Genomic DNA, 24,529 nt, shown 5'->3' with positions numbered 1-24,529 from the left:
TTCCCGTCTTCTCCTCGTGTACCCCTCTTTCTACACCTTTCCCCGCTTGAACCTCCTCCTGAAGATATATACGACTAGATGTCATAATCATCCCTGACTTTCTGCCCATAATATAGAGATGTCGAATTCCAGCTCAGAATGTTCCTATTTGACTGAATTGTAGTCGTATATGTATTGAAAAGACAGGCTCACTGAGCCATGGTTGTATACGCTAATTCTGTGTTTTCTCAATAAAATGTTTATGCAATAAAAAAAATTAGTACAGATTAATCTTAGCTTCATCTATCCAAAGAATGCTTTTCCAGAACTGGTCTGGCTTTTTTAGATGTTTTTTGGCAAAGTCTAATCTAGCTTTTCTATTCTTCAGGCTTATGAATTGTGGTGAACCCTCTGTATTTGCTCTCGTGAAGTCTTCTCTTGATTGTAGACTTTGACAATGATACGCCCACCTCCTGGAGAGTGTCCTTCACTTATCTAGATGTTGTGAATGGGTTTTTCTTTACCATAGAGAGGATCCTACAATCATCATTAATGTTGCTGAGCTCACCAGTGCGTTCTTCTTTCCTCAGAATGTACCAAACTGTTGATTTGGCCACTCATAATGTTGCTGCTATTTCTCTGATGATTTGTTTAATTTTTGAAGCCTTACAATGGCCTGTTTCACTTGCATGGACAGCTCCTTTAAACGCATGATGTAGGTTCATAGCAATAGATTCCAAATGCAAATACCACACTTAAATAAAATCAACTCCAGACCTTTTACCTGCTTAATTGATAAAGAAATACCGAAGGAGTAGCCCACACCTATCCATGAAACAGCTTTTGATTCAATTGTCCAACTACTTTTGGTTCCTTGAAAAAGGGGGGATGGCTATTCTTAAGAGCTGTAATTCCTAAACCCTTCCTCTGATTTGTATGTACATACCCTCAAATTAAACCGGAGAGTGTGCACTTTCAGTCCATATCCATTATATAACTATAGCTTGAATATGTTTTGGTAAATACAGTATCTCACAAAAGTGAGTACACCCTCCCTTTTTTAGTAAATAAATTATATCTTTTCATGTGACAACACTGAAGAAATGACACTTTGCTACAATGTAAAGTAGTGATTGTACAGCTTGTATAACAGTGTAAATTTGCTGTCCCCTCAAAATAACTCAACACACAGCCATTAATGTCTAAACCGCTGGCAACAAAAGTGAGTACACCCCTAAGTGAAAATGTCCAAATTGGGCCCAATTAGCCATTTTCCCTCCCCGATGTCATGTGACTCCTTAGTGTTACAAGGTCTCAGGTGTGAATGGGGAGCAGGTGTGTTAAATTTGGTGTTATCGCTCTCATACTGGTCACTGGAAGTTCAACAAGGCATCTGATGGCAAAGAACTCTCCGAGGATCTGAAAAAAAGAATTGCTGCTCTACATAAAGATGGCCTAGGCTATAAGAAGATTGCCAAGAACCTGAAACCGAGCTGCAGCATGGTGGCCAAGACCATACAGCGGTTTAACAGGGCAGGTTCCACTCAGAACAGGCCTCGCCATGGTCGACCTGTATATACACTGTGATTTTAGTAATAAACTGTCCTTTAATAACAGTCTTCTATTCAGGTATCGCTGGCTGTTGCTATCCTAGGCAGAGTGCATTTGGCATCACTCTGCCTATGACAGGAACGGGCGTGATACAGGAAGCATCGCCTTATGTGGCTCTGCTCCCTCCACAGCTGCTTGCTTCCTCTACCGCTGGCTCCATTCACAACACTGATGCTCTAGGAATGGCAAGTTGGCAACTTGCAATCTGAGCTTGCCGATCCGCCATAACAGAGCAGGAGGTTGCGGGCCACATCAGAGGGCTCCAGTTGGTCACCCTGCTGTAGTGGGTAGAGTCTGCTGTACCCCTCCTAAGCTTTGTTCTCTGCACAGGCTATGTGAAGCACAATGATGTCACTGCTACATTTACAATGTAATATTTGGATTTGCAAAGGCTTTTGGCGCTTCCAATGTGGATTTACAGTGGGGACGGAAAGTATTCAGACGCCCTTAAATTTTTCACTCTTTGTTATATTGCAGCCATTTGCTAAAATCATTTAAGTTCATTTTTTTCCTCATTAATGTACACACAGCACCCCATATTGACAGAAAAACACAGAATTGTTGACAGTGCAAGACATATGAAAGTCCGCTTGGAGTTTGCTAAAAAACACCTGAAGGACTCCAAGATGGTGAGAAATAGGATTCTCTGGTCTGATGAGACCAAGGTAGAACTTTTGGCTTTAATTCTCAGCGGTATGTGTGGAGAAAACCAGGCACTGCTCATCACCTGTCCAATACAGTCCCAACAGTGAAGCATGGTGGTGGCAGTATCATGCTGTGGGGGTGTTTTTTAGCTGCAGGGACAGGACGACTGGTTGTATTCGGGGAAAGATGAAAAGTAAAAAAAAAACAAGAGCTGGTTTTTGACAAGTCCTTTAATACTAGGTCCGAGCTGTCTTGTCCCGCCACCGTCTTGCCCGCCGCCATCTCTCTCGGTGGTGTCTTCTCCCTCCGCCGTCTCTCCCGATGCCATCTCTCCCGCCGCCGTCTTTTTCCTTGCCGCCGGCTCACCGCAAAAAAAAAAAAAACGCTGTTGTTCTGTGGCTGTCTTCCTCCATTGTGTTGTCGCCCGCTGTCTGGCATCTGTTATATAGCCATGGGGCGTGGTTATCTGATGATGTCACCCGGAGAGCCCGCCCTTTTGCCGTCACAGTGGACAGGCTCTCCGGGTGTCGTCATCTGATGGCCACGTCCCTTGGCTATATAACAGGTGTCAGACAGCGGGCGACAACACAACGGAGGAAGACAGCCACAGAACAACAGAGTCTTTTCTTTTTTAGTGGGTAACCGGCGGCGAGGAAGAAGACAGCAGTGGGAGAACACAGCAGCGGGAGAAGACAGCGGCAGGAGAAGACAGCGGCAGGAGAAGATGGCACCAGGAGAGACAGCGGCAGAAGACAGCTCAGAGCTATTAATAAAGGACTTGTCAAAAATTAACTCATGTTTTTTTAACAATTCACATGGGTGGGGCCGGGATCTGGGGCTTCCAGATTCCGATAACCCCCCCCCACCTGCAGACCCCAACAACCACCGACCAGGGCTGTTGGAAAGAGGTCCTTGCCCCCATAAACATGGGAGAAAGGTGTTTTGGGGTGGGGGGGATGCAGAGCCCCCCCCGCCCCAGAACACCCACTCCAACATGTTAAGGGCATGCGGACTGGTATGGTTCGGAGTGGGGCTTGCTTGTCCCCTCCCCTTCCTGACCTGCCGGGCTGCATGCTCGGATAAGGGTCTGGTATGGATTTTGGGGGGGACCCAGCGCCATTTTTTCTTTACAGTTGAAGAACTTGAAGTTCAGTTCAGTCACTTTTTTCTAGAAAACGGATGTCAGCAGACATGGAAACGATTGTAAAAATTTACATCCGTATCCATTTTTGATCCGTTTAAAAAAAAAAACGTGACTGAACTGAACTATAAAAACGGAACGCCCGTGTGAGACCAGCCTAAAGCAGCATCTGTGCTCTGGACCTTTTCCATGGACAGAGAGAAACAATAACGTGGGTATTATTCAGTACAGCATTTAGGCCTGTCCAGCCATGGCCTGTCATAGACTCCGACAGGGGTCCAAAATTTCCATGAAATTATCAGAAAAGAAGCAAATATTCTTCAATGCACAGCTCCTGTCCAACAATCCTATAATATAAAACTAACAATGGCCATTATGAGACTTTTTTCTCTCATACACAAAAAAAGGCAAACATAATTGTGAATGTTAGTAGCAGTTCCCCTTTACATAACATATTTTAGGTTTTAGTTGTCCTTCTGAAGCACCCAACATTCAAAGGTTAACTGAGCTTTCACCTGTAATACAGCCTAGCTACAACCAATATAAAGTGGAACTAAACCCTCCTTTACAGCCAAGGAAGCTGCCATCTTGGCTTCTGTGTGATCTGCAGTTGCCATGGTGCTCTAAGTGATCAGTTATGACGCTAGCCATTTGATGGCTTGACAGTACAATTGAGAGCACAAGCAACTGTGAAAGTTATCAATCACTGCATGCCTTGAGTATAACAGTTTAAGGAAATGGTTAAATCAATGGGTTTAGTTCCACTTTAAGTTTTGGATAGAGACTGCAGGATTTGGTTTGACCTCATTGGGGAAAATTCCCTTGGCTATCCAGGGGTGGTTGTCACCGTGGTACAAAGCCACAGACAGTGAAAAAAAATCTTTTCAGAAGTTCTAATTCTTATGCCGCGTACACACGATCTGACTTCTCGTCGGAAAAAGATATGACGGCTTTTCCGACGGGATTCCACACAAGTTTGCCTTGCGTACACACGGTCACACAAAAGTTCGCTGAACTTACGACCGTCAAGAACGCGGTGACGTACAACACTATGACGAGCCGAGAAAATGAAGTTCAATTCTTCCGAGCATGCGTCAAATTGTTTCCGAGCATGCGTAGGAATTTTGGTCGGAATTACCACAGACGATCGCATTTTCGGATAGGAACTTTTCCCGACCAAAAAATTGAGAACGTGCTCTCAATCTTTTGCTGGCTGGAATTCGGCCAGCAAAAGTCCGATAGAGCATACACATGGTCGCATTTTTCGACGAAAAAGTCTCATCGGTCTTTTGCGGGCCCGAAATTCCGATCGTGTGTACACGGCATTCCTCATTCGACTAATAACATGTATGTTGTGTTTGTCTGTGTCCCTATTGGAGAGAGTCTTCATCACTTCCTATCCAGACAAGATTTTAAGGGGAAATCTCCCCAATAGGGATACAGACAGCAATAAAAACCTGTTAGAGGCTCTAAGCATTCCATCTGAAATTAAGTAAATCTGACCTCCAGCCTTCCCTTCAGTCTTGCAGTTTGAAAATTCTTACTCTGATTTTACTGCAACTGTGCGCAAATGCAAAGTGAGCATAAAAGGGTGCAGCAAGTCAGATAAAGCTTGCCTCATTTCCTGGCTGGAGGACGCCCAACATCTTCTAGCTCATTCCTCCCCAGCCTGACTGTCTCTGGCCCGCCGCTTTCATTCTCTGACTTTCAGTTCTTTCAATCACGGAGGCTCAGTGACACATGTAGACAATACCACAGCTTGCTGCTTTCAGAAAGCTATGTAGAGCTTTCTGGGACCTGTAGCAGATGCTCCCTGAGCACCACCATACCACTGGAAGAAGAAGAATGGGACTGGAGAGGTCATAAGACCGTTACATAACCTTCTAAAAAATGGTATTTAGCTAGAAATTTAAAAACCTCCATATGTAGAATTCTTTACCCACATTTGATCCAGAGGAAGGCCAAAAACCTGTCAGGGAAGGCTTGCCCATTGTGCAGAGAATGTTCCAAGAGGCATACATATGCACAGGCACAGGTCAGCAAGTATCTGTGCAGATGTGCACAGGCATGCGCATATGCGTGCATACAGGCACACGTGCGCACCTGTCACTAATACTGGTGCCAAAGGAACTAAATGGGACTGTGGCACTGGCTCATTGCTGTCTGATCTACAGCATTTCCGTGTATCCTGTTCCATTTTCTGTGCTTGACTCTCTGTTACCGACCCGGCTTAGCTCTATCCACGCATGAGCACTACCTACCCTGACTTCGGCTTGTCCCTGGATTTTGCCATTGCATTCTGCCTTGTGTGAACTGCTCCGCCACTGCTGACTTTGGCCTGTGTCCTGACTATTCTTCTGCCTGCCGCTTATGCCTGATCTGACCATCTGGCGTGCCCAACTCCGCATCCTGCTTTATCTTGTCCGCCCAGTGCTTCCTGACCGGTACACTACCTACCTGGTCCCTATCAGCCTGCTCTGCACCAGCAATCTGTCATCTGCCAGCCAAGGTCCACCCGCCAGCTGTCTGCTGGTGGGTGGTCCTGCTGCATCTACTCGCTATAAGCTGTTCAGCCATCCAGCTCATCCTTGGTGATGCACCAGCTACCTACCTGCGCAGTCTGCCGGACACACTACAGGCGCTCAAACTTCACTGCACTCTCATGGCCACTGTCTCACTACCAGTGGCCCCTAAGCCAGAGCTGTAAGAGAGGCCTCCCTCCTCACATTAGGCTTTACCACCAGGTATGTGACGAAACCCCTATGAAGCATGGTCCAAGTGGCTACTGAACAATGGTCCAAATCGCTCCGGGGGGAAACAATTATTTCATAATCTCCCAGGAGGCAATCAGATATTCCCTAGATCAGCAATTGCTGGTGTTGTTACCTATAAATATTAATATCCAGTTCAATTTTGTGCATTTAGGAATTCATCCAGCTCTTTTTTAAAACAATCTATTGCGTTGGCCAGAACTAGTTACAAAGGGAGTCTAGTCTACATTTTCATAGCTCTTACTGTGAAGATGCCTTTGTTTGTGGAGCTTAAATCTCTTTTCCTCCAGATGTAATCAGTGCCCCCTTGCCCCAAAAGTGAATACCTCTACAGCAAGTTCACTATATGGACCACTTATGTATTTATACATGCTGATCAAATCCCCCCTTAAAGTGAGAGTAAACGCCCTTGTATGATTTTTACTTATAGGTAAGCCTTACCTATAGGTACAGCAAATATCCTCAAATTAAAGTTGAAAGTCTGCAGTTAAAGCACATCTTGTTCGTTTCATTTCAAATCCATTGTGGTGGTGTATAGAGTTAAAAGATTAGAATTGTGTTGATGTCCCAATATTTATGGGCCTGACTGTAGATACTTTGTATATTACTATGAACTGATTATTACTTAGATATAGATATTCGGCGTACGATCTATATACGCATATGTTGTTTAAGGCATATACCGTATTTATCGGCGTATAACACGCACCTTAATTTTAAGAGGGAAGTTTAAGGGAAAAAACTTAAATCAAAATAAAGGACTTTGAAGCAAAATAAGGGTCAGTGCCCATCAATGCAGCCTTATCATTGCCCATCTGCAGCCTCACCAGTGCCCATCAATGCAGCCTGATCCATGCCCATCTGCAGCCTCTAACATGCCCAACATTACAGCCTGTTTAGTGCCCTTCTGCAGCTTCTAACATGCCCATCATTGCAGCCTGTTTAGTGTCCATCTACAGCGCTCAGTCACTCACAGTCCCGCCTGGCTCATATGATAGACAGAACAGTGGTCCAATGCCGGGCCAGGGGAGCGGGACTGTGTGCGACGGAGCGACAGGTACTCAGGAGATCGCGGCTCTGTGTAAACCAGTGGCGCTCGTCCCCTCCTTGCACTTCGAGGCAGCAGGAATTGGCATATAACATGCACACACGATTTCCCAGATTTTCAGGGGGAAAAAGTGCGTTTTATACGCCGATAAATACAGAGGTATGAAAGGTAGCAGACCAAAAGAGAGGGTGAGATTAGAGGAAGGAAAGAGACAGAAAGCCAAGGGTAAATCTGGGGTAAATTCTATACCATAGATTCACATGTTCTAGAGTATTTGAAAATGACCCAGGGCTGCCACGTTTTATTGAATTTTTCAATTGTTTCATGAGCTGTTGCCCTAATCTCCTCCATATTATGGAGGTGAACCTCGTTTAGCCACTCTTTGATTGTAGGAGTGGTGGTATTTCTGCAGTATCTGGGGATCACTGCTTTCGCAGCAGTGAGTAAAAATCTGATCAGTGATCTCTTATACTTTTTCATTGAACAATTAGTGATGTGTAGTAAGCAGCTCGCTGTGTTTAATTGAATTGATGTCTCAGTGATAAGCTTTATGATTTCACAGACCTTCCGCCAAAATGGTTGAATCAAGGTGTAGTCCCACCATATATGCTGTAAGTTGCCTCTTTTCTGATCGCAAAGCCAACAAAGGTCAGAAACCATGGGGAACCATCTATATATTTTGATTGCGTGTTATACCAATTCGTCAGGAGCTTAAAAGTAGAATCCTGTAGGCGTGTGCTAATTGCGCACTTGTGTGCGAACACACAGGCTTGTAGCCATTGGTCCTTAGTGAAGGACATGTTTATTGCGGTTTCCCAAAACACTTTATGTATATTAGGTTCCCGAAGACCAGAGGCTTGCAGCCAGGAAATGGGTGAGGAAATGTTTTTTTTTTTCGGTTTTAGTTGCCTTGGGGCACAAGTTTCAAATGGCGTGAGAGGTCTCATAAGATATCCATGTCTCTGAGGACTCTGGGTAATACTATGAATTTGATGATATTACCAATAAGTTAGGAATGTCAGTCCCTTCTCAATTTGCATTTCTGAGATTGATTTGACCTTATTGCCTTTGAAACAGTGTGTGGTCAGCAAAGGTATATTCATGTCTGTGCGTAACTGGAAAGATTTGTTCATTCCAGGCGGAAAGTCTGGGTTAAAAATCAGCGGTGTGAGAGGGCCGAGGGTTAGTTGTTAAGTCAGAGATCTGAGTCACTTTTTGTAGGTTTTTAAGTGTTGCCCCTACAAGGGGGTGTTGAAGAAGTTCTTCTTTAACAACCACCAGGACAGGTTATCATTAGGCTGACTTTGTTCTCAGCGCTGTTTTAACCTATGGCATCATAAATGGTCTTACCTTCAATGTGTAGACCCCCATTCTGCCAGGAACTTTGTAGAACATGCCCTCTTCCCCTCGGGAGTTGGTATGCAGCATGGCATTGAGGCAGGCCAGAGGGGAGGTACCACTGAAAAACAGCACAAGATATGTTACACAACAAGATGTCACCACTGTCCTGAGAAGAAGAGAGCTGTCATTTATCACAATGAACCGGGCTGGATAAATCTTAGGAGACACTCGGCAAGGTGATACAAAGTTCCCAAATGGGCCCCAATTTCCAGGTGCTTTCTTTGTCAGTGCATCCTGATAAACTATCTGTTGACTATAAGGCCTCATTCACACGAGGCAGACTCCGCTTCCACAGAGTTCGCCTTGGTCCGCCAGCTCAGCGGGAGATCTCTCCATTGATCTCCGCTGAGCCAGCAGATGACAGGTCTCTCTCTGCTCACTGAGCGGGGAGGGGCGTGTCAGGCGCCGCTGCTGCCTATGGAGGGATCGGATGAAAACGGACAGCATGTCCGCCCGTTTTCATTAGATCTCACCCGATCCGACAGCGAAGGATCCAGACGTAGGGCCATCCGTCTGCTTTTAGCGGATTGGACCGGGTCAGATGTCAGCGGACATGTCTCCGCTGACATCCGTCGCTCCATAGGCTAATATGGAGCGCCCCGTTCAGGTCCGCAGTCAAAACTGACAGGCAGAACTGAACGGTCCGATCGTGAGAAAGGGGCCTAAGAATGAACTGAACATCGTGAAAATCTCAGAACTAGAAAAAAAATACAGTATATGTACACTGCAGAGAACACGTCATTATGAGCTATAGCAGATAAGCCAAGATCAATAGCCCTGCCATGTAGAAATCACTGATCTAGATTCCCATGGCTGCCAGTCATGTCACCTAATCTTATGATCTTAGGGGAAACGGGGTGGTCAGAGTTCATCTTAACATTCATTCTCTGTGCCCCTGTAGATAAGATCACATTATTAAATGCCTAGGTATTAGTTCATGTGACTGGACATCATGGGAGCTTAGAGATACATTTCTGTAGGACAGCTAAGCAGGTTATTTTCTATTCATTAAAGTGTACCTTTATCCTAAACCAGGGGTACTGAACTGAGGTCCAAATCTCAAGTTTGTGCTATGACTCAGAAAGATTGTAGGCATTTAATGTCTATCAAAAATGAGAAATTGAAAATTTCCATAGCATTTCAACAGTATTTATCAGGTTCCCCCATCAGGTGTCCTCTTACATCAGGTGTCCCCATCTGAGTGCCCCCAAAGATCGGGTTCCCCTTTATATCAGCTGTCCCCATCAGAATACCCCTTTACATCAGGTGTCCCCACCAGAGTGCCCCTATAAATCAGCTTCCCCCACCAGAGTGCCCCTTTATAATCGGTGTCCTCATCAGAGTGCCCCTTTACACCAGGTGTGCCTATCAGAGTGCCCCCATAGAGCAGATGTCCCCATACAGCAAGTGTCCCCATTAGTGCCCAACCTTAAATTTCACTTGTGAACCATCACAGTGCACCTGCAGATTGGTACAGCCCATCTAAGGCAGGAGCGGGAGCCTGAAGAAGCATGCTGCAGGGGGTGGGAGCTGGGTAGAGAAACTTGATGAAGAGGGTGGGGCATTACTGGTGACATTACTGGTTGCTAGGATGCCGGTGATCCTAGCAACCAATGACAGTAGTGCAGCGGCGATCTAGTGCTGCAGACTGGTGGGCTGAAGGTCCGGACGAGAGCGTCACTTGGATCAGGTGCAGACTGTGGTCTGCCATTTAACCACTCAAAGACCAGCCGCCGCAGTTGTACTGCGGTGGGTTGGCTCTCCTGAGCAAATCGACGTCATTGTACGTCGGCCACTTTAAAACTTCTAGGGGGCATGCACGCGGCGCAACGCCGGAGCCGATGCGCATTGTCAGCCACCCGCGATCGCTCCTGAGAGAGACAGAATGAGGATCTGTCAATGTAAACAGACAGATCTCCGTTCTGCCAGGGGAGGAGAGACAGATCTTCTGTTCCTAGTGATTAGGAACAGCGATCTGTCTCCTCCTCCAAGCAGCCCAGCCCCCATACAGTTAGAAACACGCCAAGGGAACACATTTAACCCCTTGATCGCTCCCTGTTAACCCCTTCCCTGCCAGTGACATTTATACAGTAATCAGTGGCTATTTTCAGCTCTGATCGCTGTATAAATGTCAATGGTCCCAAAAAATTGTCAAAAGTGTCCGATCTGTCCACCACAATGTCGCAGTCCTGCTAAAAATCGATGATCACCGCCATTACTAGTATAATAAAAAAATTATAATAAAAATGCCATAAATCTATCCCCAATTTTGCGATTTTTTTTTACCAAAAATATGTAGAATACATATTGGCCTAAACTGATGAAGAAATTTGTTTTATTACATTTTTTTAAATATATTTATTATAGCAAAAAGCAAAAAATCGTTAGTTTTTTTTCAAAATTGTCGCTCTTTTTTGTTTATAGCACAAAAAAAAAAAAAAAAAAAAAAACACGCAGAAGTGATCAAATACCACCAAATGAAAGCTCTATTTGTGGAAAAAAAAAAGGACATACATTTTTCTTGGATACAGCGTCGCAGGACCGCGCAATTGTCAGTTAAAGCGACGCAGTGCCGAATCATAAAAAGTGCTCTGGTCAGGAAGGGGGTAAAATCTTCCGGGGCTGAAGTGGTAAAAGCGCAAAAAAAAAAAAAAACACACAGAGGTGATCAAATACCACCAAAAGAAAGCTCTATTGGTGGGGAAAAAAAAAGCACATCAATTTTGTTTGGATACAGCGTCGCACTACCACGCAATTGTCAGTTAAAGCGACGCAGTGCAGTATCGCAAAAAAATGGCCTGGTCATTAAGGGGGCAAATACTTCCGGTCCTTAAGTGGTTAATGAAGGCTGCCCTAAACTAAGTGTCATATTATACTGCCTCCTCCTCCCAACCCTCTCTCACAAATTAATATCTTTTTTATCTTTTTCCAATTTCCATCTGATCACCGATGGAAAATAGGACCACCATCCGTCTGTTTTTGGTGGACCGCTGACATCGACTGCTCCATAGAGGAGTCTGGAGGGTCTGATCAGGTCCACCTGAAAAATCTGACTGGACAACTCATGTGAAAGGGCCCTTCAGCAGTGGGAAAGGAGAGTTGTTAAACTTCCTAAATACCAGAATCCCTTTCATGACCGGTGTCTGCAGATTAGTAGAATGCTGTGAGAGTGCCGTCCATGTCCTCCACTCACCTGATCTCTTTCAGTCCTTCTTTCTGGATCACCTGAAGAATTTCTTTGTGGCTCATAGGCGTGTTGTGATATTTCTCCAACACCTGCAAAGAAGACAAGAATTCTCAGTACCGGTATTTATTCTCCAATGACATATTTCCAGCACTGAGGCAATTCACCACTCTAAGTGCCTGTCTCTGGGACACCAATGGTCACAACTATAAAAGAAAAACCACACACGTACACGTGCCTGCACACACACGCGCACACGTGCCTGCACACACACGCACACGCGCCTGCACACACACACACGCGCACACGCGCCTGCACACACACACGCACACGTGCCTGCACACACACACGCGCACACGTGCCTGCACACACACACACGTGCCTGCACACACGCGCACACGTGCCTGCACACACACGCACACGCGCCTGCACACACACGCGCCTGCACACGCACACGCGCCTGCACACACACACGCACACGTGCCTGCACACACACACACACGCGCACACGTGCCTGCACACACACGCACACGCGCCTGCGCACACACGCGCACACGTGCCTGTGCACACACGCGCACACGTGCCTGCGCACACACACGCACACGTGCCTGCGCACACACACCTCCGCATACACAGTCTTCTAGGTTTTTGTCCCGTTTTTCTATTCATTCCTCCAGTTTTAAAGTGACCATACAGTTTTCAGCAAATCTTGTGCCAGGATGGGACAATCAGCAGAGGACCAAGACGTGTTAGATTTCTCCAGGTCCAAGTGCACAATATCGATTTTCCATCTTGATGGATAAGATGGGGGTTGTGTGACAGGGCTGATCCTTCCCGCTTCCCGTTAAGGTTCTGTTTCCACTAGTCTGACTTGTCATGTGACTTTGGACATATAAAGTCACATGACACGTCACAGCCCATTGATTGCAATGGCACCCGTTCCATCCTATGCGGCTTATAGTTGCAGCAGCTTTGAAAAGGTGCCTGCACTACTTTGATGCGAATCTGATCCAGAGACTGTAAAGTCGCACTGAAAGTTGCACAACTTTGGAGTTGCACTAGTGGAAACAGAACCTAAAGGGAAGTATTCAATATTCATGCACAGCTACCACACAGGGCCTGAGCTGCAAGTGAATGTCAGGCAAAGCACACCTTAAGGCCTGGTTCACACTAGTGCGATTTCAGATGTGACTTGAGTCGCACAGAATCGCATGACAATGGAAATCGCATTATTTTAAATGGTGCCTGTTCACATCAATACAACGCAGTGCGATTTTAGAAAATGGTCCTGTGCTTCTTTGGTGCGATTCCAGCTGACCCTGGCCCCATAGAATATTCAAACCACATCCAAGTAGCATCCAATTTGCATCACTGGCAGGAGTGTGAATCTAGCTTCAGTGTTTGCTATTGGTATGCCAAGTCTCCCAATGGAGACAGTAGACTACCCTTCCACTTGCCAAGACATTTAACCATATATAGGTCACCCAGAATTCCAAGTATTAAAGTGGAACTTCTCTTAAAAGTTAAAGTTCCTCTCCTCCTCACCCCCTTTACCATGTTTTACGTTTTTTTCCTTCTGGGAGCAGGTAACTTTTACTGACAGGCACCCACTCCCACATTTCTTGCTTAGGCAAGAATTACGGCACAACATGTATGGGTAGTGTCAGCACCGCATCCCGAGAATGACAAAAGATCAGCCTGTTCTCCCCCCCAGCCCGCAACTTCTTGGCACATCACATGTCCCTGGAGGCTACGGGAGCAGTCTGAAAGCACAGCGTGATCTCATACAGGACCTCACAGACTTTTTGGAAAAAGTAAGTGTAATTCCTCTTTAACCGCTTCCCGCTTGGCCTATAGTCAAATGAAGAGTTCTTTTGTTCTGAGTGGATGTCATATGGTGTCCTCCCCGGAACGCGCAACAGAATCGCACTGAGGGGCGATCTGTCACTTGCTGTGTCCATCAGACACAGCGGATGACAGATCAGTGTACCAGCCCGCTTGCCGGGACCATGTGATCACTGTGGCCAATCACAGCAGATCACATGACAATTGTATGGTATGGTTTTTATTCATGCCATCCATTGTGTACTATTGGGTTGATCTCTGTGATTGGTCACAGTGATCACATAGTACAGACAGGGCCAATTACAGCCCCATCTGTGCCATGTGATTATGTGTAGCCAATTACAGCTAATCAACACTGAATGAATCGATTTTATTTATAAAAAATGGCTGTTTATAACAGTGATATTTACTGTTATAAGCAATCATAGTGTGCAAAAAAAATCCCGATCACCTCTCCAGAGTAGTACATAGTATTTACTATGATATCATTGTGTTGCTCTGGTCACAGTATGGCAAAAAAAAAAAACAAATTACTAATTACTATTATAATAATTATTATTCATTATTGAGTATTAAATATTAATACTAAACTAAACTGTCCAGACTTGACTTAGTTAAAGTGATACTAAAGTCTTGGTTTTTTTTTTTTTTCATTAAAAATAACAAACATTTTATACTTACCTACTCTGTGAAATGAATTTGCACAGAGCAGCCCGGATCCTCCTCTTCTCGGGTCCCTCTTCGGCGCTCCTGGCCCCTCCCTCCTGTCAAATGCCCCCACAGCAAGCAGCTTGCTATGGGGGCACCGGAGCCGCAACTTCGTGTGTCCATTCAGACACGGAGCCATGGCCCGGCCCCGCCCCCATTCTCTCATCATTGGCTCACTGACTTTGATTGACAGCAGCAGCAGCCATGCTGCTGTCTCAGCCAATGAGGAGGGGAGTCCCAGACAGCCGAGTCTATCGTGCAACATCGCTGGATCTAGATGGACCTCGGGTAAGTTTCAGGGGGGCTGAGGGGGGCTGCTGCAAACAGAAGGCTTGTTATCCTAATGCATAGAATGCATTAGGATAAAAAAAAAACCTTCTAACTTTACAACCACTTTAACCACTTTTTCCCCCCTTCCTGTCCAGGCCGATTTTCAGCTTTCAGCGCTTTCATGCTTTGAATGACAATTGCGCGGTCATGCAACACTGTACCCAAACTAAATTTTTATCATTTTTTTTCATACAGATATAGCTTTCTTTTGGAGGTATTAAATCACAACTGGGTTTTTTTATTTTTTGCTAAACAAACTAATAAAGACAAAAGTTTGAAAAAATAAACAGTTTTTCTTAGTTTCTGTTATAAAAATTTTTAAATAAGTAAATTTTCTCCTTCACTGGTGGGTGCTGATGAGTCTGCACTGGTGGGTGCTGATGAGGCTGCACTGGTGGGTGCTGATGAGGCTGCACTGATGAGGCTGCACTGATGAGTCTGCACTGGTGGGTGCTGATGAGGCTGCACTGGTGGGTGCTGATGAGTCTGCACTGGTGGGTGCTGATGAGTCTGCACTGGTGGGTGCTGATGAGTCTGCACTGGTGGGTGCTGATGAGGCTGCACTGGTGGGTGCTGATGAGTCTGCACTGGTGGGTGCTGATGAGGCTGCACTGGTGGGTGCTGATGAGGCTGCACTGATGGGTGCTGATGAGGCTGCACTGATGAGGCTGCACTGATGAGTCTGCACTGGTGGGTGCTGATGAGGCTGCACTGGTGGGTGCTGATGAGTCTGCACTGGTGGGTGCTGATGAGTCTGCACTGGTGGGTGCTGATGAGGCTGCACTGGTGGGTGCTGATGAGGCTGCACTGATGGGTACTGATGAGGCTGCACTGATGAGGCTGCACTGGTGGGTGCTGATGTGGCTGCACTGGTGGGTGCTGATGAGGCTGCACTGGTGGGTGCTGATGAGGCTGCACTGGTGGGTGCTGATGAGGCTGCACTAGTGGGTGCTGATGAGGCCGCACTGGTGGGTGCTGATGAGGCTGCACTGATGGGTGCTGATGAGGCTGGTATGTGGCACTGATGGGCACAGTTTGGCAGCACTGATAATCAGGACACTGAACAGTGTCCTGATTATCAGTGTTGATGTCCCCTGTGTAGATTTGCTGGTTATCAGCTCTCCTCATGCGTTGTCAGCATGAGGAGAGGACTGCCGATAACTGGCAAATACTGTTTATGCTGTGACCAGCTGTGATTGGACACAGCTGGTTACATGGTAAAAAGCCACTGTGAATGGCTCTTTACTCTGATCTGTGATCCCTGCCGATGCGTGCCCCAGGGAGCGAGTGGGAAGTGCGATCATGGGAGAATGTCCATAGACGCCCTCCCACAAATGTGAGCCTGCGGTGTGGTCATCTTTTGGCTATAGCGTGGGCGGGAGGTGGTTAAACTTGTAACATTTTATTAGGATGCACACAAGAACAGAGAGCTGCCGGAGCGCTGACGCTTTGGTAAGCGGACCATGTTTACCTGTACAGCGATGCACAGGTGTGCAGCAGTGCCAAGTGCTGCCAATCAGTCCCCGTCAGTGAATACCGTCAGTGCCCATCAGTCACTCCTGGCTGAGGTATGGGGCAGTGTTTTTGTACAAACTGTATGGCCTTTAACTATCTTTCAGACACTTTGATAAACGAGGTCCAAACTATGCAAATGTGGCATTTTAGAAAAAAAATAAAAAATCAAGCCCTGCCACACTCTGTGTATATACAGTACATATAAATCCTGCCTTATTATAGCCATGCACACAAGGCATCCAGTAGGGATAGCAGAGAATCCATAATTAGCGTTTCTTCTGAGCTTCAATGGTTTTCTATGGTCCCCAAGTGCAGAAATTTCTAGTATAATTGGCTCTTTCCAGAAATATCTGGACTATCGGGAATGTTCTGAGTAGAGAGAGCCTCATAATTCTACTCCAGAGGGTACAGCTAACAGACCCCTGATGATTAGAAGATTCTCTACAGATTGTTTATGAAGGAAAAGGTTGCAGCACACGCAGGAGAAAAAGAAAAAAAAAGACAGAGGTTAGCCATAATCAGCAGGGAACAGTCATTTCAATGGCAGTGCTTGATTTTTTTTTCTAAAATACCACATTTGCATAGTTTGGACCTCGTTTATCAAAGTGTCTGAAAGATAGTTAAAGGCCATAAAGTTTGTATAAAGGAAAGCTCTCTCCCAGCTCTCTGTTCTTGTGTGCATCCTAATAAAATGTTACAAGTTTAAAGTGGAGTTCCACCCACTTTTACAACTCTTCGGCATCCCTCACTAAACTGTGCACTGTAAACAAATTGGATATTTTTTTTTTTTTTTCTCAGCACCTACTGTATATCTGCTGTATTCATTTTTCACTTCCTCCTCCCTGGCCGTGGCCCATCGCATCATTTCCTGTTTGCAATGCCTTCTGGGAAGGGGCGGCAACGTCCTCTGACACTGCCGTTGCTAGGGAAATCTGACCTGAAACCTATTACACTGCTTGTGCTGCACTGAGCATGTGCAAGGATGAGATCCAGGAAGAAATACAGTCTGGCTTCAGATGCCCACACTTAAGATGGCCACGGCCTGCTGTAAGTTTATAAAATAACAAACTACTGCTATCAACTAACAAAACAGACCTTAGTTTACAGACTAACTTTACTAGAATACATTAAGCTTGTGTATTATAGGGGTATTTTTATTTAAAAAGTATCATTTCGGCCGGAACACCACTTTACCACCTCCTGCCCACGCTATAGCCAAAAGACAACTACACCGCAGGCTCACATTTCCGGGAGGCCGTCTATAGACATTCTCCCGTGATCGCACTTCCCGCTTGCCCAGACAGGGAGATAAGTAACTTTCCTGCCCGTTTTGCCAATTTTAAATTTTTTGCCATATTGTCCCACTTTAAGAATTCATTTACACTTGTGGCAAGGACTGCCGCTCCTGTGAAAAGCAATCCACACTTGGGTTGCTTTTCAGATGCACTCAACAGTCAGTGATGAAGCGATATGTCACCTCCTCACTGCCTGTTTTAACCCCTAAATGCTGCACTACTGCGCTGCAACTGCATGCATTGCATATGGATTGGTTGCAGCGCCCCCCATTCATGCAACAAATGCTACAGTCGCAAAGCATCGTGGATGAAGCATGTGTACACCGCCCAGGAGCTCCCTTTGCAGCTTTAGGGTTGGTTCCCATTCCTGCAGCCGCAACCACCCATACATAAAATGCAGGAGATGCATGCACTGATCCTAATGGCACCCACACGCACTGGAAATCGCAGCAGCTGCTTCCCGCACTGGGAACCACAAGGCACCTGCAGTTTCCATGTGGGCTGCAATTTCAAAAATAAAGCAGGGACCTTTTCCCTGCATTTTCACCCCATTCAAATGAATAAGCTGCCTAGCCCTTGCAGAAGTGTGAACCATGCCTAAGGAGGAGAAGTTGGGGGGGGGGGGGGGGGCAGTAAACACACGGCTTAGCTGCATGTTTTTACTACCCCTCAACTGCAAGTATAAATGAGACCTAAGGCTCCATTTACACTTGTGTGATTAGTCATGCGACTTTGGACATTAAAGTCGCACAAGTTCCACCCCATTCTTTTCAATCGCACCCTTTCAGATCGGTGCAGCCTAAAGTCGCAGCCAATTTGAAAAGGTGCCTCCACTCCTTTGGTGCGACTTTGATCCATAGAATAGAAAGTCGGATCAAAATTGCACCAAAAGTCGCATCAAAGTCGGACTGGAAATTGTGCGACTTTGGAGACATGCTAATGTGAATGAAGCCCAAGGCAGTAAGAGCATTCAAAATCCAAACACTGACTGTTGATGTTTAGAACTGATTATGTTGCGAATGTACACACTTTTACAAAGGTGCACACTTGTGTCTATGGAGAGGGACATGCTTAGCAGACATCCCTGACCTCTATAAAGAGAACACAATAGCAATCAGCTGAGAAAAAAAGCAAGACAGCCGACTGACTCTTCCCTCACCAAGGAAAGTTCAGGTACAGGATGTCCTCTGTGGTGAGATGGGAAAAATATATATGAATGTCCCCTATACCTTTCAACTTACTTGATGTAGGTCTACTCAAATGCAGCCCTCACCATCACCAAAGAGCTGTTTATAATATTCAGTGATGCTGTTAGAGACTGCAGGCATAATAAAGAGATGATCAGAGACTGCAGACATGATACAAGAAATGGTCAGAGACTGCAGACATGATACAAGAGATGGTCAGAGACTGCAGACACATTACAGAAGATGGTCAGAGACTGTAGACATGATACAGGAGATGGTCAGAGACTGCAGACTTGATACAAGAGATGGTCAGAGACTGCAGACATGATACAAGAGATGATCAGAGACTGCAGACATGATACAAGAGATGATCAGAGACTGCAGACATGATACAACAGATGATCAGAGACAGCAGACATGATACAAAAGATGGTCAGAGACTGCAGACATGATACAAGAGATGATCAGAGACTGTAGACATACTACAGGAGATGGTCAGAGACTGCAGACATGATACAGGAGATGGTCAGAGACTGCAGACATGATACAGGAGATGGTCAGAGACTGCAGACATGATACAAGAGATGGTCAGAGACTGCAGACGTGATACAAGAGATGATCAGAGACTGCAGACATGATACAAGAGATGATCAGAGACTGCAGACATGATACAACAGATGATCAGAGACAGCAGACATGATACAAAAGATGGTCAGAGACTGCAGACATGATACAAGAGATGATCAGAGACTGCAGACATACTACAGGAGATGGTCAGAGACTGCAGACATGAAACAGGAGATGGTCAGAGACTGCAGACATGATACAAGAGATGGTCAGAGACTGCAGACGTGATACAAGAGATGATCAGAGACTGCAGACATGATACAAGGGATGGTCAGAGGCTGCAGACATGATACAAGAGATGGTTAGAGTTGCTGGAAACACTGAGTGCTGGGTTTTATTCACTATTTCATGCGAGTTTACATCTGTTTTTAAATGGGGGGATACTGTACTGAGCTGTGGTGAGGAGGCACCTGGAACAGAGTGCTGGGCTGTCAGAGCAGTGGAATATTACAGGAAGTCTATGGTCCATGTAATTGAGTTCAATTGGACCCGAATTAGATAAAAGGGTCACAATAACTCCGGTGAGCCATTACCTTTAAGGGGCAGTGTGGCACATCACACGTTTGGAGCACTTTTGTTTGATCAAGCAAGCAAGTGCACAGTGAAGAGTTCACCATTGTGTTTGGGACTATATTTTCTTTGTTTAATGTATAAGGATTGAATGTATGTTTGTTATAAAATTATTATGGACAAAATAACAGTGGTACAGCATTAGCCCCGATTCACACAGGGGCGGCATGACTTGCAGGTCGCCTCACCGAGGCGACCTGCACACGACTTCCACGGCGACTTGCAAAACGACTTCTGTATAGAAGTCTATGCAAGTCGCCTCAAGTCGCCCCCAAAGTAGTACGGGAACCTTTTTCTAAGTTGGAGCGACTTGCGTCGCTCCTATTAGAACGGTTCCATTGTACAGAACGGGAGGCGACTTGTCAGGCGGCTAGGTCGCCTGACAAGTCGCCCCTGTGTGAACCGGCATTTATATATTTGTTTATAGCTCATCCACAGCGCTGATCAATTTTGAATACAAACACAAATCTGGGAGGGGGGTTACTATAACTGATGTAGGCAAAATCTGGTGCAGCTGTGCATAGTAACCAATCAGCCTCCAGGTTTTATTGTCGAAGCTTAATTGAACAAGCTGATGTCAGAAGCTGATTGGTTAGTATGCACAGCTGCACCAGTTTTAGTACATCTCCCTCATTGTGTTCTGGAGCCCAAACACAGTTCAAACAAAGTGCCAAAAGGCTGCATGTGGCTCCTGGTTCACAAGTTGGGTACCAGGGCCCTATACAATCACAAACATCTGGATAGGTGATCACCCTTCAATGTCTGTAGGCCCGGGTCTTCCCCCTCCCACAATGAAATGCTGCAGCCTCTGGGACCTCAACAGCTGTTCACAATAACAGCCAAGAAGCAATAAGTGTAGTTCCTGGTCATGTGATCTCTTTGACACCTGCTAGTCAACAAACACCTTCCGTGAGCTCGGTTATATCTGTACACACACATACATATCTGCAAATAAAATTCAGTGAATATTACATCTCAGAGACAGCAGATACAGTCAAAATCTATGGGTGTGGTGCAAGAGATTGTCAGCGACTGTGGGACAGGATATAAGAGACGGCCTGCGACTGCGGGACATCATAAAAGACGGCCAGCGGCTGCGGGACATCATAGAAGAGACGGCCAGCGACTGCGGGACATCATAAAAGAGACGGCCAGCGACTGCGGGACATCATAAAAGAGACGGCCAGCGACTGCGGGACATCATAAAAGAGACGGCCAGCGACTGCGGGTGTCAGGGGCATGTCAGCAGTCGTCAGGTAAATCTGCGTGCACGTAGGTCCTCAAGGATCATTTCCAAGCATATTCAGCCGAAATCCCCACCAGGGGGCGCCGGAGCGCTCCCGCGAATGCCCGTACGCGCGGGTGCGCGCGCGCGCCCGTGCGCGCGCCGTTTGGCGCCAAAGGGCCTTTAAAAGGGTGACAGGTGCTCATGTTAGCTGCTGTTCATCTGCAGCTCTGCACCTGAAAGTTCCTGTATCTGCCTGCTTGTTGTTTGATATTGACCCGGCTACGTCTGACCATTCTCCAGTCTCCTATCCGACCCGGCTTGTCTGACCTTGTTTCTTCTGCTACCCGTTGCTGAACTCCTGCCTGTCTGACTACCCTTGGATCATCCCTCCTGTTGATATCCTGCCTGATCTCCTGCCAAATACGGACTGTCTGACCTTGCTTACCTGTGTCCTGCTACGCTGCTCCAGCCTGCCTGTTTGCATCCAGCTGCTGTCTCCGCATCCGGCTACCAGCCTACCTACCGGCCTGCACCAGTTACCTGCATCCACAGCTCAGCCAACCCTGAGGGACTTCATCCCAGTTCCGGTGTCTGCTTCTGCTGGAACCCGCATCAGGCCCTCCTACCCACTGTGCTCAGGAGACCACTGTTCCCACTTCCAGCGGCTCCTGAACCAGCGCTTAAGAGAGGTCTCCTTCTACCAGTCAGGCTCAACTACCAGGTACATTACAGTGGGACATCATAAAGGAGACGGCCAGCGACTGCGGGACATCATAAAAGAGACGGCCAGCGACTGCGGGACATCATAAAAGAGACGGCCAGCGACTGCGGGACAGCATAAAAGAAACGGCCAGCGACTGCGGGACAGCATAAAAGAGACGGCCAGCGACTGCGGGACAGCATAAAAGAGACGGCCAGCGACTGCGGGACAGCATAAAAGAGATGGCCAGTGACTGCGGGACAGCATAAAAGAAGATGGCCAGCGACTGCGGGACAGAATAAAAGAGACGGTCAGCGACTGCGGGACAGGATACAAGAGACTGTGGACACGATACAAGAGATGGTCAGAGACTGTGGACACACTAGAAGAGATGGTCAGAGACTGTAGACACACTACAAGAGATGGTCAGAGACTGAACACGATACAAGAGATGGTCAGAGACTGTGAACATGATACAAGAGATGGTCAGAGACTGTAGACACGATACAAGAGATGGTCAGAGTCTGTGGACACGATACAAGAGATGGTCAGAGACTGTGAATGTGATATAAGAGTTGTTGAAAACTGGGAACATGCTTGAAGAGAGTCGCTGACTGCAGACACATTACACAGGAAGGCATTGGTGCAGTGGCAGTGAGTGCACTGGGCAGGCGTTGGTGTGGGGGCAGTGAGTGCACGCGTCAGGCGTCGGTACGGTGGCAGTGAGCGCATGGGCCAGGCGTCGGTGCGGTGGCAGCGAGCGCACGCGTCAGGCGTCGGTGCGGTGGCAGTGAGTGCATGGGCCAGGCGTCGGTGCGGTGGCAGCGAGCGCACGGGCCAGGCGTCGGTGCGGTGGCAGTGAGTGCACGCGTCAGGCGTCGGTGCGGTGGCAGTGAGCGCATGGACCAGGCGTCGGTGCGGTGGCAGCGAGCGCACGGGCCAGGCGTCGGTGCGGTGGCAGTGAACGCAGGGGCCAGGCGCCGGTGCGGTGGCAGTGAGTGCAGGGGCCAGGGGCTGGTGTGGTGGCAGTGAGTGCAGGGGCCAGGCACCGGTGCGGTGGCAGTGAGTGCAGGGGCCAGGCGCCGGTGCGGTGGCTAGTGAAGTGGGGTCATGTAATAGATGTTGAAGCAGGGAAGGAGGTCAGTCATCAGGCGCAGTGGTGAGACTGGGGGTTTATTAGCAGGTGTAGTGCCACGGAGCTGAGATGGGTTGAGTGGTGAGTCTTCCAAGCCAGCAGCAAAGGTCAGGTAATGGATGTGGTGGTTTAAGCTGCCAGGCCAGGGATTACAGTGCCTGTGCGGGTGAAGCGATGAGCTTGAAACACAAGTCCAAACCCACCTGAGCCATCCCACCAGGAATCTGTCAAAGTAGACAGACAACCAATGGTGGCGAAGGCATGCAATAACAAATATGCACAGAAAAGCGTACGTTGGGGATGTCAGATGACCACTGGCCAGGGAAGGAAAGGGCACGGTGACCACTAGTTTTATCAAGAGGATATAAAGGAGATAAAAGGCCCTTATTATACAGAATTCAGAGTGACTTTACAGTCACTGAAGATCATATTTGCTGAAGGTAAGAAAAGCCATTCATAAAGCCGCTAAAAAAAATTCTGCACGGGTTCAGCGTAAAAAGAACCAATGCCTGTGTAGTTAATGGGCACTTCAATATTATCTTCTCTAATGCGCTATCATAATAAAACCCCCTATTACTGTAAATATCTAGAAGAAGCCGGATGTTTTGGTCCAGCACATAAGGCAGACGATGAGACATTTGGCTGAACCCCGTGTTAAATCTCACGGCTCTCACCCTCCTCCATCCGTTTCCTGCAGGATTAACCCAGCCGGCTGATCCAGTCCACATTAAACCGTCTAAACCCGCCTGGCCAATCTGTCCGCTGTCTTCACCAGAAGATCCCGTCCTTCGTATTTCTGACCCAGGGCGCACTTGTTTTTAGATTTCCCTCGACCTGATTGGGCAGCTGGAGTAGTAATTACACCATAAATTAATTAGAAAGGCGGTACAGAGGAGCTCAGGAGCCAATAAGCAGCATACCCTAGACTAGTACATATCAAGTTTAAAAAAAATAAATAAAAAAGTCAAATTATAAACTTATATGTTACAATTACATATTATAAATACCTCCAATTCAGCTTACTGCATTAGCCTTGAGCCATCTGTAACTTCCGGTGGGACCCCTATACATGAATGGTTGAGGGATAGCAAACAGGTGTAGTGAGGGGATTACCCACCCACTGTCCAAAACAAAAAATCATGGACTGCACAGGATAACTGGATTTTAGACCGGGTGACATCATCACTGGGTCTTTGTGCCTTTCTATGCAATGTAGGCAGATCATGGCTGGTGGGAGGGGCCACCTTCAAAGCTGTACACAGCTTCCGAAAAACATCACAGCACCCCTGCCTCAGTATTCCTCTCCAGAGCCCTCAGCCCTGATGCAAGCAGTAGGCTGGCTCTTGGGGGGAGTTATGTAACATCAAAATGTCCTGATGGGTGGATATCAGTCTGGAGGTGTGGGCTTTCCTGGTCAGGCTGTATTTAACCACTTCAATACCCGTCCATAGTAAAATGACATCCTTGAATTTTAGGGGGGACATCTGAATGATGCCTGCAGCTAGATGCATCATTCAGATATCCTTTACAGCCGGCGATTCTGTGCACGATAAGAACGATCATAGCGGCAGTTCCACCGCTTGATCGTTCTTATAGGCGACGGGAGGGG

General features: G+C 46.8%; 1 protein-coding gene across 1 annotated transcript in view; it reads right to left on the bottom strand.

The window, feature by feature from the left end:
• Window positions 1-24,529, bottom strand: part of ASXL2 (ASXL transcriptional regulator 2) — a 151,162-nt gene that overhangs the window by 104,823 nt on the left and 21,810 nt on the right. The window contains exons 2-3 of the mRNA XM_073624982.1: window positions 11,790-11,872; window positions 8,546-8,654 (exon numbers count right to left, since the gene is read on the bottom strand). Of these exons, the coding sequence (XP_073481083.1) occupies window positions 8,546-8,654; window positions 11,790-11,872 (192 nt within the window). The remainder of the gene's footprint in view (window positions 1-8,545; window positions 8,655-11,789; window positions 11,873-24,529) is intronic.

Source organism: Aquarana catesbeiana, linkage group LG04, assembly GCF_042186555.1.
Source record: "Aquarana catesbeiana isolate 2022-GZ linkage group LG04, ASM4218655v1, whole genome shotgun sequence".
NCBI lineage: Eukaryota > Metazoa > Chordata > Amphibia > Anura > Ranidae > Aquarana > Aquarana catesbeiana.
The sequence above is the reverse complement of the archived record's forward strand: the minus strand, read 5'-3'. Positions and strand labels throughout refer to the sequence as shown.